Source organism: Microcaecilia unicolor, chromosome 2 (assembly GCF_901765095.1).
Source record: "Microcaecilia unicolor chromosome 2, aMicUni1.1, whole genome shotgun sequence".
In the NCBI taxonomy this organism is placed as follows: Eukaryota; Metazoa; Chordata; class Amphibia; order Gymnophiona; family Siphonopidae; genus Microcaecilia; species Microcaecilia unicolor.
In genome coordinates this window covers 623209050-623225278 of record NC_044032.1, presented here as the reverse complement: position 1 = coordinate 623225278, position 16229 = coordinate 623209050, and the positions used below count along the sequence as shown (strand labels likewise).

Genomic DNA, 16229 nt, shown 5'->3' with positions numbered 1-16229 from the left:
GATATCACATCAGCTGTCATTGCAAATGTAGTGCAAACTCAGCCACTATAGAAGCACTGTGGCTTTTGGTTTGTTTTCATTAACTAAGGTCCTTGTGTGCAGAGGCTATTTTGCTTGGAGGTAAAATATGGTCTTTTGTTAATTAAATTTTGTGTGTGTGTGTGTATATATATATATATTTTTTTTTTTTCTTTCCCTGGCTTGGATACTACTTGGGTGATTCTGAAGAATTTTCAGGCTCTGTTGGGTATGATGAAGATGCAGCATTTTAAATCAAACTTCTGGTGTGCAGAAGCTAGATTTTATGATAGAGAAATTTGAAGTGATTATTTTCAAATATATAAACTTCATTTCATTGTAATATCATTTCCTTACTAGCTCTATAAGCTGACCAGTACTTGTGCTTGAAAACAATTTAAGAAATGTTTTGCTCTTGATTGTAATTTTTCAGAGCATATCGTCCTCACATTCAGTAATATCAATGTGCTTTTTTATTCTGGACTGTGCATCAGGCAGGTAGCGCTTTAGTAGTAGTAGTATAATGTCCGCAGTATAGATCAGTGTCTGCACTCCTTTACTCTAGTAAGAATCCACATCATGCTTGTCCTTTAATTAATACAAAATGGGAAACATCTGAATACTGCTTTTTCTTGTTACTTGTGCACAACTTGGGTAAGCATAAGCTGGTAATCATGATTTTTTTTCACACATTCTCAAAAAGGTCCTGGATCAAGAGGATATTTAACTACATCTGCATTGACTTGGGAACCTAAATGTGCCAGACTTGTTGAGAAGTCTTTGTTAAAATGACTCGCCCAGTTGTCAGCCTGTGCTTGCAGTTCCTGGGACTAGAGGTAATTTCCTGTGGGTTTGGCAGAGGGCTGCCAACTACAAGCTCCTACAATCCCCAATAGGCCTCATCGGTTCACATTCTTACAACCAAACTTTAGTTTTCAGTTTCGGTCGAAACCAGGCGGTAGGTTTCGGCTGCAGCTTTGGATTCAGCAGAAAGTAGTTAGACAGTTTCGAGCACTCTACCAAAACCCTCATCCACACCCTTGTCACCTCTCGTTTAGACTACTGCAATCTGCTTCTTGCTGGCCTCCCACTTAGTCACCTCTCCCCTCTCCAATCGGTTCAAAACTCTGCTGCCCGTCTCGTCTTCCGCCAGGGTCGCTTTACTCATACTACCCCTCTCCTCAAGTCGCTTCACTGGCTCCCTATCCGTTTTCGCATCCTGTTCAAACTTCTTCTACTAACCTATAAATGTACTCACTCTGCTGCTCCCCAGTATCTCTCCACACTCGTCCTTCCCTACACCCCTTCCCGTGCACTCCGCTCCATGGATAAATCCTTCTTATCTGTTCCCTTCTCCACTACTGCCAACTCCAGACTTCGCGCCTTCTGTCTCACTGCACCCTACGCCTGGAATAAACTTCCTGAGCCCCTACGTCTTGCCCCATCATTGGCCACCTTTAAATCTAGACTGAAAGCCCACCTCTTTAACATTGCTTTTGACTCGTAACCACTTGTAACCACTCGCCTCTACCTACCCTCCTCTCCTCCTTCCTGTACACATTAATTGATTTGATTACTTTATTTTTTTGTCTATTAGATTGTAAGCTCTTTGAGCAGGGACTGTCTTTCTTCTATGTTTGTGCAGCGCTGCGTACGCCTTGTAGCGCTATAGAAATGCTAAATAGTAGTAGTAGTAGAAATAGGCAATGGAAAGGGGAGTAAGGTGGGAGATGTGGTCTGGGTCAATGTCGTTATCATGAGGGTATGTGTTAGATAGATGGTTCACAAGATTAATCTGGATCGTTTGGATAGGCTTGCTTGAATAAATGGGTTTTTAGTGCTTTCCGGAAGGGTAGGTAGTCGCAGATTGATCAGATAGATCTGGGGAGAGAGCATTCCAGAGTTGGCTGCCCAGGAAGAAGTTAGATCCATAATAGGTCTTGTACTTAAATTCTTTGCAGACGGGGTAACGCAGTTAGAGGGGTGAGATTGCCAACCGAGTGACTCTATCACGATGGTCTCTCTCTCCCCCTCATAACGAATTGCTACTGCCTGATTCCTTTGCTATTTGTTACTCTAATTGCTCTGTCTAATTCCCTACCTAATTCCTTAACTACTTTACCTAATTCCCTATTTACCTTACCTGGTTACTCTTTCTGATTACCTTGCCTGATGACTTTGTCTGATCACCCTGCCCAATTACTTTGTCTAATTGTTTTATTGCCCAATCATCTAATTGCTTTGTTATCATCTATGTTGGAATAAAGACTATCCCTTTGGAAGGAAAATAGCCTCTGTCTTTTCTGTCACCCCATATCTTGGAGGTGGCTGGTCCATTGTATCTGGGGTGGGTGTAAGGAGGTAGAAACCCTATTTGCCCCATATTTCCAAATTGTATATTTCTTATGGTAAGTAGATATATCAGAGAAATAATTCCCACATAATTACAGCCCTCACTGATACTAGGTTGTCAGAGGGGGCCATGTAAGAACAGACTCCACTAAAAACAAATTTCAGATTCCTTTGTGTTTATTCCACACATTTTCGAATTCTGTTACTGTTTTGATCTCCATCACCTCCCATGGGAGGGCATTCCAGGTATCTTCCACCCCCTCCAAGAAAAAATACTTCCTGACATTATTCCTCAGTCTGACCCTTTCAACCTCAATTCATGTCCTCTAGTTCTACCACCTTCCCGTCTCTGAAAAAGGTTTATTTGCAGATTAATACCTTTCAAATATTTGAACGTCTGTATCATATCACCCTTGTTTCTCTTTTCCTCCAGGGTATACACATTCAGGTCAGTAAGTCCCTCCTCGTACGTCTTGCAACACAAATCCCATACCATTTTCATTGCTTTTCTTTGAACTGTTTCAAGTCTTCTTACATGCTTAGTGAGTTACGACCTCCAAAACTGAACACAATACTCCAATTGGGGGTCTCACAACGACTTGTAGAGGGGCATTAACACCTCCTTTCTTCTAGTACCCCTCTCTAAGCAGCCTAGCATCCTTCTGGCCACTGCCTAGTTGCACTGTTTTGTCACCTTCAGATCCTCAGACACCATCACCCCAAGGTCCCTCTCCTGAGCCAAGCTTTCCAATCTCCCCCGACCTATCTGGTACATATCTTTTGGCATCACTCTGCATTTTTTGGCATAACTGCCAGACCCTTGACCATTCTTCTAACGTTTGGAGATCCCTTCTCATAGTTTCTACTCCCTCCAGGGTATTCACTCTACTGGCTATCTTTGTGTCATCTGCAAAAAAAACAAACTTTTCCTTCTTTCCAATCATTCAGTAATGTCTCTCACAAATATATTCAGTAAAGTCTCTCACAAATATATAGAATCGGCCCCCAGCACCGACCCCTGAGGCACTCCACTACTTATCTCCACTAAGCCTAAGGAAGTAGGCCTGGTGCATTAAAAAGTTCTGGGGAAAACATTTCTGGGGGAGAGAACACACCTCTAAGCAGCAATGGCCTGTATGCTCCCTGATGATCTGACCTGCAGTCCCACAAAATGGTGGCTTTTGCTACCAATATAAAGCATTCTTCAGTCAACGCCGAGCCTGTTGCAACTTTCCCCACTGCTCTGTCTCCACTACCTTGAAGCACCTCTGAGCTTCCCTCTGGCCACAAGTGCACTTCTTCATTGTTGTAAGATTTTATAAATAAAACAATCTTATATTCTTCCAAATATGTATGGCAGCGAGAGCCCAAATTGGTGCCTACCCTGTGTGTGGTCTGCAGATCACACAGAGCTTGCTGCACTTGGTATGCCCCAGCATGTCAGGCCTGGCTGCACTGCCCGACCTCGCTTCGGTAGTCTAACTCTCCCCAGTCAGTCCTCCGTTGAAGTGTTGTGCCAGTCTTTTTTTTTTCTTCTTTTAAACTTTATGAAGCAGGACTGCCTCGAGACCTTCTGGCATCCTCAAGAGCTGGAGGGAAGATGGAAGACCAGAAAGACTCTCTTCAGCTACAAAACAAGAATGACAGGGACCCTATGTATCAACCAGCACTAAACTTTCCTGACCCAAATCCTCCTAACCTCCCTCAGAATGCACAGGTCTACTGGAGAGAGAGAGAGAAATACCAAGGAGTTGAGGACTGCACAGAACCCTTAGGGGGAGACATCAGCAAACCTTCTGTCTCCATCTGCTGGTAGAAGAGCATAAATCCATGTGTCTAGACTGGTTTGGAGGAAACAATCCTGCTTATTTTCGAAAGAGAAAAATGCCTATATTTCAACCCAAATCGGGAGATGGGCGTTTTTCTCGCAAAGGCGCCCAAATCGGTATAATCGAAAGCCAATTTTGGGCGGCTTCAACTGCACTCCGTCGCGGAAACTAATAAAGTTGACGGGGGCGTGTTGGAGGCGTGGTGAAGGCGGGACTGGGGTGTGGTTATCAGCCGAGAGATGGGCGTCTTTAGCTGATAATCGAAAAAAAAAAAGGCGTTTTTGCCGCGATTTTGGGTCACTTTTTTTGGACCCTTTTTTTTCATGAACAAGTCCCAAAAAAGTGCCCCAACTGCCCAGATAACCCCTGGAGAGAATCGGGGATGACCTCCCCGGACTCCCCCAGTGGTCAGTAAACCCCTCCCACCAAAAAAAAACCCACTTTAAAAACTGTTTTTCCAGCCTGTATGCCAGCCTCAAATGCCGTACCCACCTCCATGACAGCAGAATGTGTTCGATCCTGTGACAGTCTTTACCTGGGTCAGATGTGGCTCTCGGGTGCACTACAGGGTCACATCAGCATTGCATTGTGGTGGGTGTAGGGTATTGGGCTCCGTGATTTCATTAGATTGTGTTACAGTCTCACGATATTGGTAGTTGGTAGGCTCTTCTCCCATGGTGCTTTTCCCCCTGCCTACTGGGTCAGAGTGTGCCCTGTTGTGTTTCCTGTTGTAGTCCATGCGGTAGTGGCCATTTTTGTAAGCCAGTTTTAGTTCCCTTTCCTGTGTTAGCCACGTTAGAGAACTTAGTTCTTACCTTGAATGTGGCTGAAAGAGGGCATTGTACAGCATTCTGCCAGCTCTGACCTACTGCTAATCTCAGTACCAGGGAGACTCGTTGCCAGTGGGGCACAACCTCTGATCTGCAGTTAACTGTGAGTAAACGCGGTTATTCCAATAAAGGACGTTTTCGGAGAGATTAGTCTTCAGGTGGCAACTGGTGTGCCAATGTTATACAGCAGCAACAAGTCCTAGAGGCCTGCGTGTATGCAGGTCCCTGGAGCACTTTTAGTGGGTACCGCAGTGCACTTCAGCCAGGTGGCCCCAGGCCCATCCCCCCCCCACCTGTAACACTTGTGCTGGTAAATGGAAGGCCTCCAAAACCCACTGTACCCACATGTAGGTGCCCCCTTCACCCATAAGAGCTATGGTAGTGTTGTACATTTGTGGGTAGTGGGTTTTGGGGGAGGGGGGTTGGGAGCTCAGCACCCGTGGTAAGGGAGCTATGCATGTGGGAGCTTTTTCTGAAGTTCACCGCACTGACCTAGGGTGCCCAGTTGGTGTCCTGGCATATCAGGGGAGCCAGTGTACTACGAATCCTGGCCCCTCCAACGACAAAATGGCTCGGATTAGGATGTTTTTGAGCTGGGCGTTTTTAGTTTCCATTATCGCTAAAAAAAAACCAAACGCCCAGTTCAAAAACGTCCATTTTTTTCGAAAATACGCTTCGGCCCTCCCCTTCACGGACCCATTCTCGGAGATAAACGCCCATGGAGATAGGTGTTTCTGTTCGATTATGCCCCTCAATGTCACCTATTAGTCACTGGCGATCGCAGTGGCAGACCAGTGCTTTGAAAGATGCTTTTGTAATTGGTGTTCACTTAAAAAAAAAAACATCTGTTCCACTAGCTGTATCTCGCACCCCCCCTCTCTCACACACAGACACACATACGTTCACCTTCATTTTGATTTTAGATGAAAGGTGGTATACCAAGTTTTAAACAAACAATTAAGCATACATAGGTTTGTCAAAGGTATCACTGTATAAGCTACACAGAAGTCTAGCATTCCTTCAGTTCCCTCAGTAAACATTTTGGTGTACCTATATGATTTATTGATTCAAAAAACGCTCAAATCTGCACTTTATTATCAAACTCACTTTAATATCGGAAATATTGCTTATCTTGAATTTTTATATTCGTCTCTCAAACATAACTTCTTTAATTGCCTAGGACCTCCAAAATGAGTCATGTTTCACAAAGCTGCGTCAGGGCATGGTCCAATGCGAACACCGTGTTTCAGCCAAATAGGCCTGCCTCAGGAGTCTTGTAATAGAATGATAATGTTTCAAAGTCAATAATTTAATTAGCCAAAAGGCTCTAGTATCTTGGGGCCCCTTTTACCAAGCTGCAGCAAAAGGGGGCCAACGCTGGTGTCGGAACATATTTTACACGTGTGCCGAGGCCCCCTTTTACCGCAGCTGGTAAAAGGGAAGTCTCAAATGGCTGTGCAGCAAGTAAAGCACTTGCCATGTGGCCATTTCAGGGGGAGCCCTTACTGCCACACATTGAGGTGCCGGTTAAGGGCTCCTGCGTTAAACACCCAGTGGTAACCGGGCAGCGCCATTACCGCCAGGTAAATCAATTTTTGTAGTGCTGGAAATGACGGCGTGCTAGAGGTGGGAAGTACTGCCGGGGCTGCTGTGGTAGCCCGGCAGTATTTCCTGTTAGTGAGTGGCTTACCGCCGCTTAGTAAAAGGAGCCCTAGGTCTTTAAAAAAGACCTTGAGACAAATGCTGCTGTGAGGTTCAAAAAGGACATACTGCAATATTTATTACATCAAATCTCATTCTATTTAAGTTTCAAGGCCTTCCACTGCAAACTCCTACTTCAACTACTCTATCTACTCTTGGAAAAACATGCAACATGTGAGAAGTAATTTTATAAAAGGACGCCTATGTGAAAGTTGAAAAAGGATGTCAGTTAATTTTGTAAAGGCAACATAGGTGCCTTTGTGCCTTTATAAAACAGGCTCAATGAACCTCGGCTGCGCACATATGTTCTTACACAAAATTTACACCTGCTCTGAAGGTATAAACTAGTGCATATTCTGTATGTATACACATTTTATAGAATACATGCATACATTGCAACTCCAAACTCGTTTCATCTTTTAACCCTGAAATGCTTGTAGGAATGGAGAAGCTTGCCTGTACTTCTATGCATGGATATGGCCACATAAAATTATAAAATTACCCACATACTGTAGAAAACCTCTAACAGCTATATTGCCAGTCAAAGCATCTCATACCCCAACACCTGGTCTCCCCATCTCCAACCGGCATCTCATACACTAGCACACTTTGGTACACTCTCCATTCCATTCTCAAGCTGGGGGAGGGGGGAATGGTCCCAGACCTCACCACCTTCTTCTTGGTCATGCTGGAGGTAGTTGTCTTTGGCACCCTTAGCAATTTCTCAGGCTCTCAAAATAAGAAAGCCAGTAGATAGGAAGAGGCAAGGCAGAACTTACCTCAGTGCTCGATTCAATGCTCTGATCTGACTGGACCGATTTTGAGCTCAGATCTATGAAAAACACATACACACACACCAATGATACCACAAACCCCCAAAATTCCACCAATTCAATTCAACAATCATAACTGAATCAGAGTATTCTGTAAACTGATGCATTGTTTTTCTATTCGTATTCAGGCAGCCAGAATGGGAAAAAGTTAATTTTTATCCAGGTATTCAGTTCAAGTGGAGGAGTAGCCTAGTGGTTAGTGCAGCGGACTTTGATCCTGGGGAACTGGGTTTGAGTCCCACTGCAGCTCCTTGTGACTCTGGGCAAGTCACTTAACCCTCCATATAAGTACCTGTATATACTATGTAAACCGCTTTTAATGTAGTTGCAAAAACCACAGAAAGGCAGTACCATCAAGTCCCATTTCCCTCTGAAATCCGCTCAGTTGTCTAGTTAACCTTTTGATCTTACAAAAAAGGGGGGAAAAAACCAATTCAGTTAGAGTATATAAACAACATTGCACCACACTAAACTCCAACTTATATATGCAAATATCTCTTTATTATAAATACTTGTGCCTTATACCAGCTATTAACTTTAAACATTAAAACACTCATTCATCACCTTTCAACCACCACTCACCCTATGTACTAGTTATCTAGTTCCAATATTTTTATTGTGTTTTATAAATGATAACAAATGGCTAAAATAAAGCAATTAGCCAGCTTAACAAGTTAACAGTAACAAGCATCAGCATACATGTTCAAGTTAGGGCAAGTCCGGGATTATTTCGATAACAGATCATAATCATAAGTCACAGGAGTAATACATAATTCCAATTCTGACAAAGGTTATTACGTAGTGAGTTTAGTAAAGGAGACCATATTTTGTTGTACTTAACAAGTGAGTTATGTTTTTCAGCCGCAGCATATTCATATTTAGCTAAAATACACACAGAATTCCACCATGATAAATAAGTTACTTTGTACTAGTTATCTAAAATGTCTTTAGAAATTTAAATATCAAACCATTATACATGAAAAAAATTCTGCTTCATCACATTAGTGAGGCAGACAGTTCATAGCACTCAATAATGTCCACTGCTGTAATGTGCTGTATAACGACATCCACTGTGTGACCTATTGTTAGTTAATTTTCAGCAGCTGATTCCCCAAGTTGTTTGTAACTTCCCTGTGGAGGGCTTGTCCATTCACCCGATACTAGTGAAACCTATACAATGAAAACAGCAGTACTGACAATTCCTGTGTGCAACAGTTCCCATAAGTTAAGGAGGGCCGACGTAATCAGTTGCTGAAAGCTAACTAACAAAATGTCACACAGTGGATGTCGTTATACAGCACATTACAGCAGTGGACATTATTGAGTGCTATGAACTGTCTGCCTCACTAACGTGATGAAGCAGAATTTTTTTCATGTATAATGGTTTGATATTTAAATTTCTAAAGACATTTTAGATAACTAGTACATAGGGTGAGTGGTGGTTGAAAGGTGATGAATGAGTGTTTTAATGTTTAAAGTTAATAGCTGGTATAAGGCACAAGTATTTATAATAAAGAGATATTTGCATATATAAGTTGGAGTTTAGTGTGGTGCAATGTTAGTTAACCTTTTGCATATTTAAGCCATCTTGAGTTACCAAACTTCAGTAACCACTACTGAAAACTGAACCCTAAGAACGTTCCTAGTGCTGTCTTTATTTACACCAGGTAAGTTTTGCCCAAAAAATTATCCAGGAAGAAGGGGGTGAGAAGAAAACTAAAGTTAGCCAGACAAACATTTGTAATATAGGCCTCTCAGTTTTTACCTTTAACTTACAGGGTTTCTTTAAACTTAAACCATTATGTTGCTTTCACTATCTATAAAGACAGAGGATAATGAACTGCAAGTCCAAAGATGAATAAAATAGTTAAGTGGCTAGTATGTAAACTGCTGAATAACCTGATATGCTGAAATGTAAACTACCAGTGTAGCAGCACCAGTTTTAAACATTTGTGAAATAGATTAATACAGAGAAATGGAACCTCTAGACAGGGGAGAACACTTAAATCTATGAGCTGTTTTTCTTCTTTAGTGGCTCAACCTGTCTCTAGGATCTTCTCAGTTACTATTTCTTTTTTAGGTGGACATTAAAGTTTTCATATTTAGTCAACTATGTTTTTGACCTCAGACACAACAGTAAGTTCTCCAAGATCTGTTTTCCTTGTAGTATAGTGCTATACTGTATTGGGGTTTTGGTTTAATGTGTTTTTTTTATTCCAGTTATTTTTGAAAATTTTAATACAAATATTTTTAAAAATCTATGAGCTGCTAGCCCATGAAAAGGCCAGCTTGGTTCACTAGTTAAGTTAATCCAGGGAGGGACAGCTAGCTCAAACAATGTATGCAGCTCTTTCTTCCCTAATCTAAGAATTTTCACAAGGCAGCTCAGTGGGTAAACAATATGAGCACTTGTCCAACAGAGGCAATTATTGCTACCAATCACTTCTACAGATCAACATAACGCTGTATAATGCTGTACAAGCGCAAGCAAGAGCACCCCTACTCTGTAGAGCTTGCAGGCTACTCAATGCAGAGATGACAAATAGGAGGTTTTAGGAAAATTTGTGTGTTTATTCCTCAGAACTAGGAAGTACTTTGGAAGGCAGGAAGTAAATTGAATACTAGGATTTAGGAAATTGTCATTTCACAGTTTTAACAAAATATAATTTAGACATATAGCTACCAAAGTAAAGTATCAAAGGGGAATTTTTCGGCCACAGTTGAAGTATTAGTAATACAGCTCAGGTGAACACGGGCAACAAGGAAGAGGAAAGAGCAGACTTTTCCAATGTGAGAAATCTGACATGGCATACTAGTTTAATGAATGTTGCAGGCTTTTTGAGATTAAGCAAAGGAAATGAAATAAATGTATATATCATTAAGACTAGCACCAACCACCAGCTACCACTGCCTAATGAAGCCTGAAGACAGCAATGTACTGTACCTTTATTCTTTCGCTCCTCTACATTCAATTTTTGGCGGGTGCTCCTCTTCTCCACAGGCTTTCTGTGGTTGCATTCACCGGTCTGCGTGGCTACCTGACAGGCAGCTTGGCTCTAACAAACAGAAAACCAGAACCAATTTAGTGTTTTGCATCACAGATTTTGTTTCACATTCTTGCTGCAAGTTCTTCAGCAACTAAAAACTGAATACTGGTTATGGTTTCTGATACTTTCATGTAAAATCCAGTAATGTAGCATCATCCCACATTTAGCTTGGGCCAAACCTGAACAAGCAATCCAAAATGGACACCAGAAAAGGGCTTAAGATATGGAGGATGCAAGTAGGAAATGTAGCCACTTGCGTGCTTTTCCTATTTTTCCTTCCCAATTTGGCATCCCTTGCTTGTTTCTTAGAGCCAAATTCTTATGGACAACTAGCTAGCATATGGCAGGAGGGACCAAAAGGCATTGTCTACCCCAGGACTAACCAGCAAAAGAAAACCAGTGAAATATGATTAGTTGGAAAGCATACAAAACTTAATGGAGAAGACATTTTTGAAATATTTGCACATATATGCCTTGGAGGCAAAGCTACTTTGTACTCTAATCAACTTAAGACTTTAGCTGATACAACATGCACATAGAAACCAAGAGATGTCAAAGCCATGGCAGTCACAAGTCCATTAATAATTAGACCTATGTTTTAGCACTGAATATCCACAGGGAAGAAATACAGCTTTGCCAGCTTCTGAGGTAGAGGAGCTGAAGTGAAAAGATCATACCATTCATCTGTGACGAACCTTGTGACGTCACACTAGATTGAAAAAGGGACCCTGAATGGAAAGATGTGAGGTAACTGGTTCCTACCTAGATCACTCTGAAAGAGGTTCCCTGTTGCCATCACTAGAGAAAGAATGGGATTAAAAAAAAACAAACAAAAAAAAAACACAACAACAGACTTGTAAGAACAAAAAAGTCAGTTCTACTGGTAAAGGAAATCACCATTTTTTTGTTGTTGATATAAACAAAGGTACCACCCTCAAGTTAAGATGATTTACAACTAGAATAAGCTGAAGAGAACATCTGGGAAGGCTGGCCTGTTCACCTGGCCACATAAAGCTGCATTACACAAGAAAGTTTCTGTACTACTCTGCAGGTATCTTCAACAGTCTCATTTTATGAGCTTGAGGGGAAAACTTTTTTCCCCTCCTACAATGGTCTTAAAAAGAGTATAACAAAAAAATCATCTTGTATTTTTTTTTTAATTAAAACCCTAACACATTGAAGAACAACCATACCTGATGTGCAAATGATAACTGGGTCCATTAAAATATGGAGATGTGCCAAGAGAATGATTTTATTCTATGCTACTAGGGCTATTTAAAGATTCATTTGTCTTTTTTTTTTCCAGTATCTATATGGACATTGTTCACTTTTTTATTGCACAATATAATGAAGTGCTAGGGAAACTAGCAAAACATTCAAGACTTGAAACAATGTGGTACCAGGGAGGGGCCACTTCATTGTGAATGCACTGGGGCTTGCTTCTTGTTGCTCAGTCAACACACTGGAGCTGCTTTACGGTTGCTCAGAGACTCTGCCATTAAATTTCAACTTTCTGCAGAAAGCTGTCACCAGTACACCACCTAAAGCACACGTGAAACAAGTGTACCCTTTATAGAACTTGAGCTCTTTTTCCCGCCCTAAGTTCTCTCATTTGTGTAGGCCTCCAACTGGTTTGAAATTCTGCTTTGCATGAAACACGTCACTGGGTTCTCCAGAACTGTTAATGCACAGCAGAGCAGGAGTTCCTCATTTTAACACTGGCACTGCAATTCAGCATAGGACTGCATTCTATTAACATGTTACCAGTATTCTCACTAGCATATGTTTACAGGCGCCCACACATGATGGATTTGTAACTACATTAAAGGTCCTTAAACTTTAGAAATCCTCACTGTATTTGCCTCATTACTTTGCTGTTGTCTATTCGTTTGTGAGGTTTTGGATTTTCTCCGAAATTCTGTTTATCATCTCAGACCATGGTCAAACAGAAGGGCTGGGTATAAAATTACCCTGTTAGCTCTCTCCAGGCTACAAGGTAGGAGCAGCTTTCCCAACTCTGAATTTAGTTGAGACACCAGGCGCTAGATGTCAGCTTCCCCGCATCTCTGCACTGTACTCACTATGTCTTTGGCTATCTGACGGCTATACCTCATACCAATCATTCACCGTTATTTAACAGCGGGTTTTTAACCCTACCCCTCTTCTACCACTGCCATCTCCTGGATCAATCATGTACTCGTCATCTACATTTCAAATTCTCTACCTCTTAGCCTTGATTCACTCTGTCCTGACCGCCACTGAACCATCTTATGCTCACATTCCACTCATCTCTGGTCATAAGAGCCTCTTATCCCGTACGCAGCCTTGCTTCGTACCTCAGTTTGCATCTCTGTCCCATCCCAACATGCAACATCGTCATACACTTGTTCCTCTCATGCGAGCACAGCCTGCATCATTCCAGTCGTTTCGAGTGGGCTACATAAATGCCAGATCCGTAGTGAATAAACCTGAGCTGATTTTTGATTGGATCTCCTCTGCTGCTCTTGATATGCTGTTCATCACAGAAACCTGGATCAGAACACCAAAAGACCCCACCATGCTGGATCTCTGCCCGAAAGGCTACAAGATCAGACAAACGAGGTGGTGGGCTGGCACTCATTTATCGTTCCCACCTTACAGTAGACACAAGCTCGGATTTGATCTCTTCGTCGCTGGAAATCGCAGCAGTCAAGATTCCTCATCCTTCCCTTCATGGCCATTTAATCTGTGCGCTGCTCTACAGACCCCCGGTTGCCTGGTCCTGCAGTCAATCTGAGCTACTGGATTTCATCTCGCACATCTGCTTAAATAACCCGAATATACTCCTGCTGGGTGACCTCAACCTTCATCTAGATAATCCTGCCTCTCCGGATACTTCCCAGTTCCTAGATTTTCTCCACCTTTGCAACCTTGATTGCCCTATATCTGGTTCATCTCACTGTAAAGGCCATTCCCTAGATCTCCTTTCATATAGATTCTTGGACAGTAAGAGCTTTTCCCTACACGATATTGGCTGGTATGCAACGACTTGGTCGGACCACTTTAAGTTGCAGTTTTCCTTGCGTTGGCAAACCTCAGGCCTCCCCCAGCCCCGTCAAATCCGACAATACAACACTAGAGGCGTCATTGATCCCAGCCTGTTCTGGAAGTCCCTTTACAGTTGCGGCGTGGATTTGCAGCCAACCACGCCAACCTATCTCTCTGACTGGGAGAACCACTGCAAGGTTGTGCTGGACCATATTGCACCTACCCATCTCAAGACTTCCCACATCCGCAACTCTACACCCTGGTTCTCGGCTGATCTCAGAGCCTTAAAAACAGAGACTAGACGTCTGGAAAGAGCCTGGCGTAAGCGGAAGTCGGATGTTGCATTGGGTGCTTGGAAAGGCAGTCACCGCAGGTATAAGTATGCCACCCGTCAAGCAAAGCGAAAGTACTTTTCCGCTACGCTACAGTCTGCTGACCGGGACATCACAAAGTTATACCAGCTGATAAACTCTTTCCTTGATACCCGTACTCTAGAATTCTCCAGTGCTGATCTTCCTTCTGCTTCCCAACTTGCAATTTATTTCAATGAGAAAATACTGACCCTACGGTCTTCAACTGTGAGCTGCCTCTCCGATGTGGACGACTTCTTGGAATTGCAGAAGAAACCTTGTGTTTTGGGGTGAAACGGTGGTCCCCGTCAAACAGATAACGACGAGTGCTTCACTAAAGCTAAGTGCAAGTTCATTTACCTTGCTGCTGTTGAAGGGGTTACTCTCAGAAGTAAATCTTAGGAGTGATTTATTACAGTCATTCATAGCTTAAGTCAAATGCTAGTGCTATGTGGATTTTTTTGCCCAATGATAGAATCCGAGCATGCATTATAGATTCAAGTTCGTAGCTCATAACCACGTTCAAAACCTCAGGCAGGCTGCCTCCGGTTTCTGAGGGCTTTTTCTCCATAGCACATTATAAGCACAAGTTATAACAACATTTTCGGAGTGCTGCATATTTAAGTATTAGTTTGCATCTTATGAATACCCACAGTGGGAGCAGGTGTTTAAATCTCTACTTAAGGTATCTATCTCTAATACTCTGGTGGAAAGTGGCTATAAAATGCTGTACTGCTGGTATTATACCCCTCAGCACTTTACTAAAATGTTTCATCTAGGATCAACTTTGTTTTGGCGTCAGTGTGGGCCGAAGGGGGATATGTTTCACATCTGGTAGGCCTGTCCTCATGCCCATTCTGGACCACTGTTTTCAAATTTGTCTTTAGCTTAACCCAGCTTTCTTACCCTATGAAAATGGATCATTGCCTTTTGCACTTGAAACCTCACGGAGTGAATTAGTCAACTCACCATTTGGTCACACAAGTTTTTGTGGCTAGCAAGCTGGAATTAGCGGCATCCAGGAAACAGTCTACTCTTCCTGGTCTACGAGTGATTCTGTGCAAATTGGACTATATCCACCTAATGTCTAAACTGAAAGCCTTACACACAGGTTGTATATTGACCTATCACCATATGTGGAATCTGTATGTCCAATGGACCTCACACCCAGACTCTTCTTTGATCAGTCCTTAGGCGTTTGGGTTGCCTTTTGGGTTTTGTTTTGTTTTTTTTAGTAAGGAGAGGATAAGTTAAGGGAGAAGGTATCTGGGATTAAACTAGCTTCTGATTTTGTTTATCCATTTGGAGGCTGTTCATTTGATGTCATTGTTGCTATTTATTCTTTTCAATAAAAAATTGAAACAAAATAACCGTCTAAAATTTTAAGACTGATATTATTTATTCTTTGGATTCAACAATGAAAATCTTGGGGATCTTAATTGATCAGTTTCTTTCTTTTCATTGCCAAATTTCCAAAGTAGTCTTGAATGCCTTTAATTCACTGTGGAAACATAAAAGATTAAGACAATCCTTTTCAAGATCAGTCTTTCGCACTTCAGTTCAGTCGTTAGTCTTAATCAAATTTGACTATTGCAATTCAATTTATGCAAGCATTAAGCGGAGTCTCCTAAGAAAACTACATAAAACAGAGCTTCCTGCCTTATATATTTATTTATTCATTTATCTCATTTGTACCTCACAGTTTCCCAACAATGTCAGGCTCAATGTGGCTTACAATGCACCAAAGAGGCAAGTGCCAATGTAGTAAAATGAAACTAATACAGCAAACCTACAAGTGATAATGGGGAAGAATAGGAATGAATGGGGATAGAGGACAAGCTGGTAGGGAAGGGAATATGTCCAAACTTCTTAGGTTGGCGTGCGTCCAGCAGTGGAGTCACTGGGAGAGCCAGCAGGGTAGGCATTTCTGAACAACATGGTCTTCAGCGATTTTCGGAACGTTGGATGATCTGCAATGGTTCTGATGGACCTTGGTAAAGAGTTCCAAAACTGAGTCCTAAGGAAAGAGAAGGAGGTAGCATACGCAGTTTTGTACTTGACTCCAGTGCAGTTCGGACAGTGGAGGGTAAGATACGAGCGGGCAAAACAGGACGCATTCCGGAGCGGTAAGGAGATGAGATCTATCATGTAGCCAGGTACCTCGCCGTAAAGTATTTGGTGTACTAGAGAGCAAAGTTTGAAGGTGATACGCTCTGTGACAGGGAGCCAATGTAACTTTTTC

General features: G+C 42.2%; 1 protein-coding gene across 1 annotated transcript in view; it reads right to left on the bottom strand.

The window, feature by feature from the left end:
• The window catches only part of OTUD4 (OTU deubiquitinase 4), a 246343-nt gene that overhangs the window by 80304 nt on the left and 149810 nt on the right, over positions 1-16229 (bottom strand). The window contains 2 exon segments of the mRNA XM_030191676.1: positions 7510-7562; positions 10508-10619. Of these exon segments, the coding sequence (XP_030047536.1) occupies positions 7510-7562; positions 10508-10619 (165 nt within the window).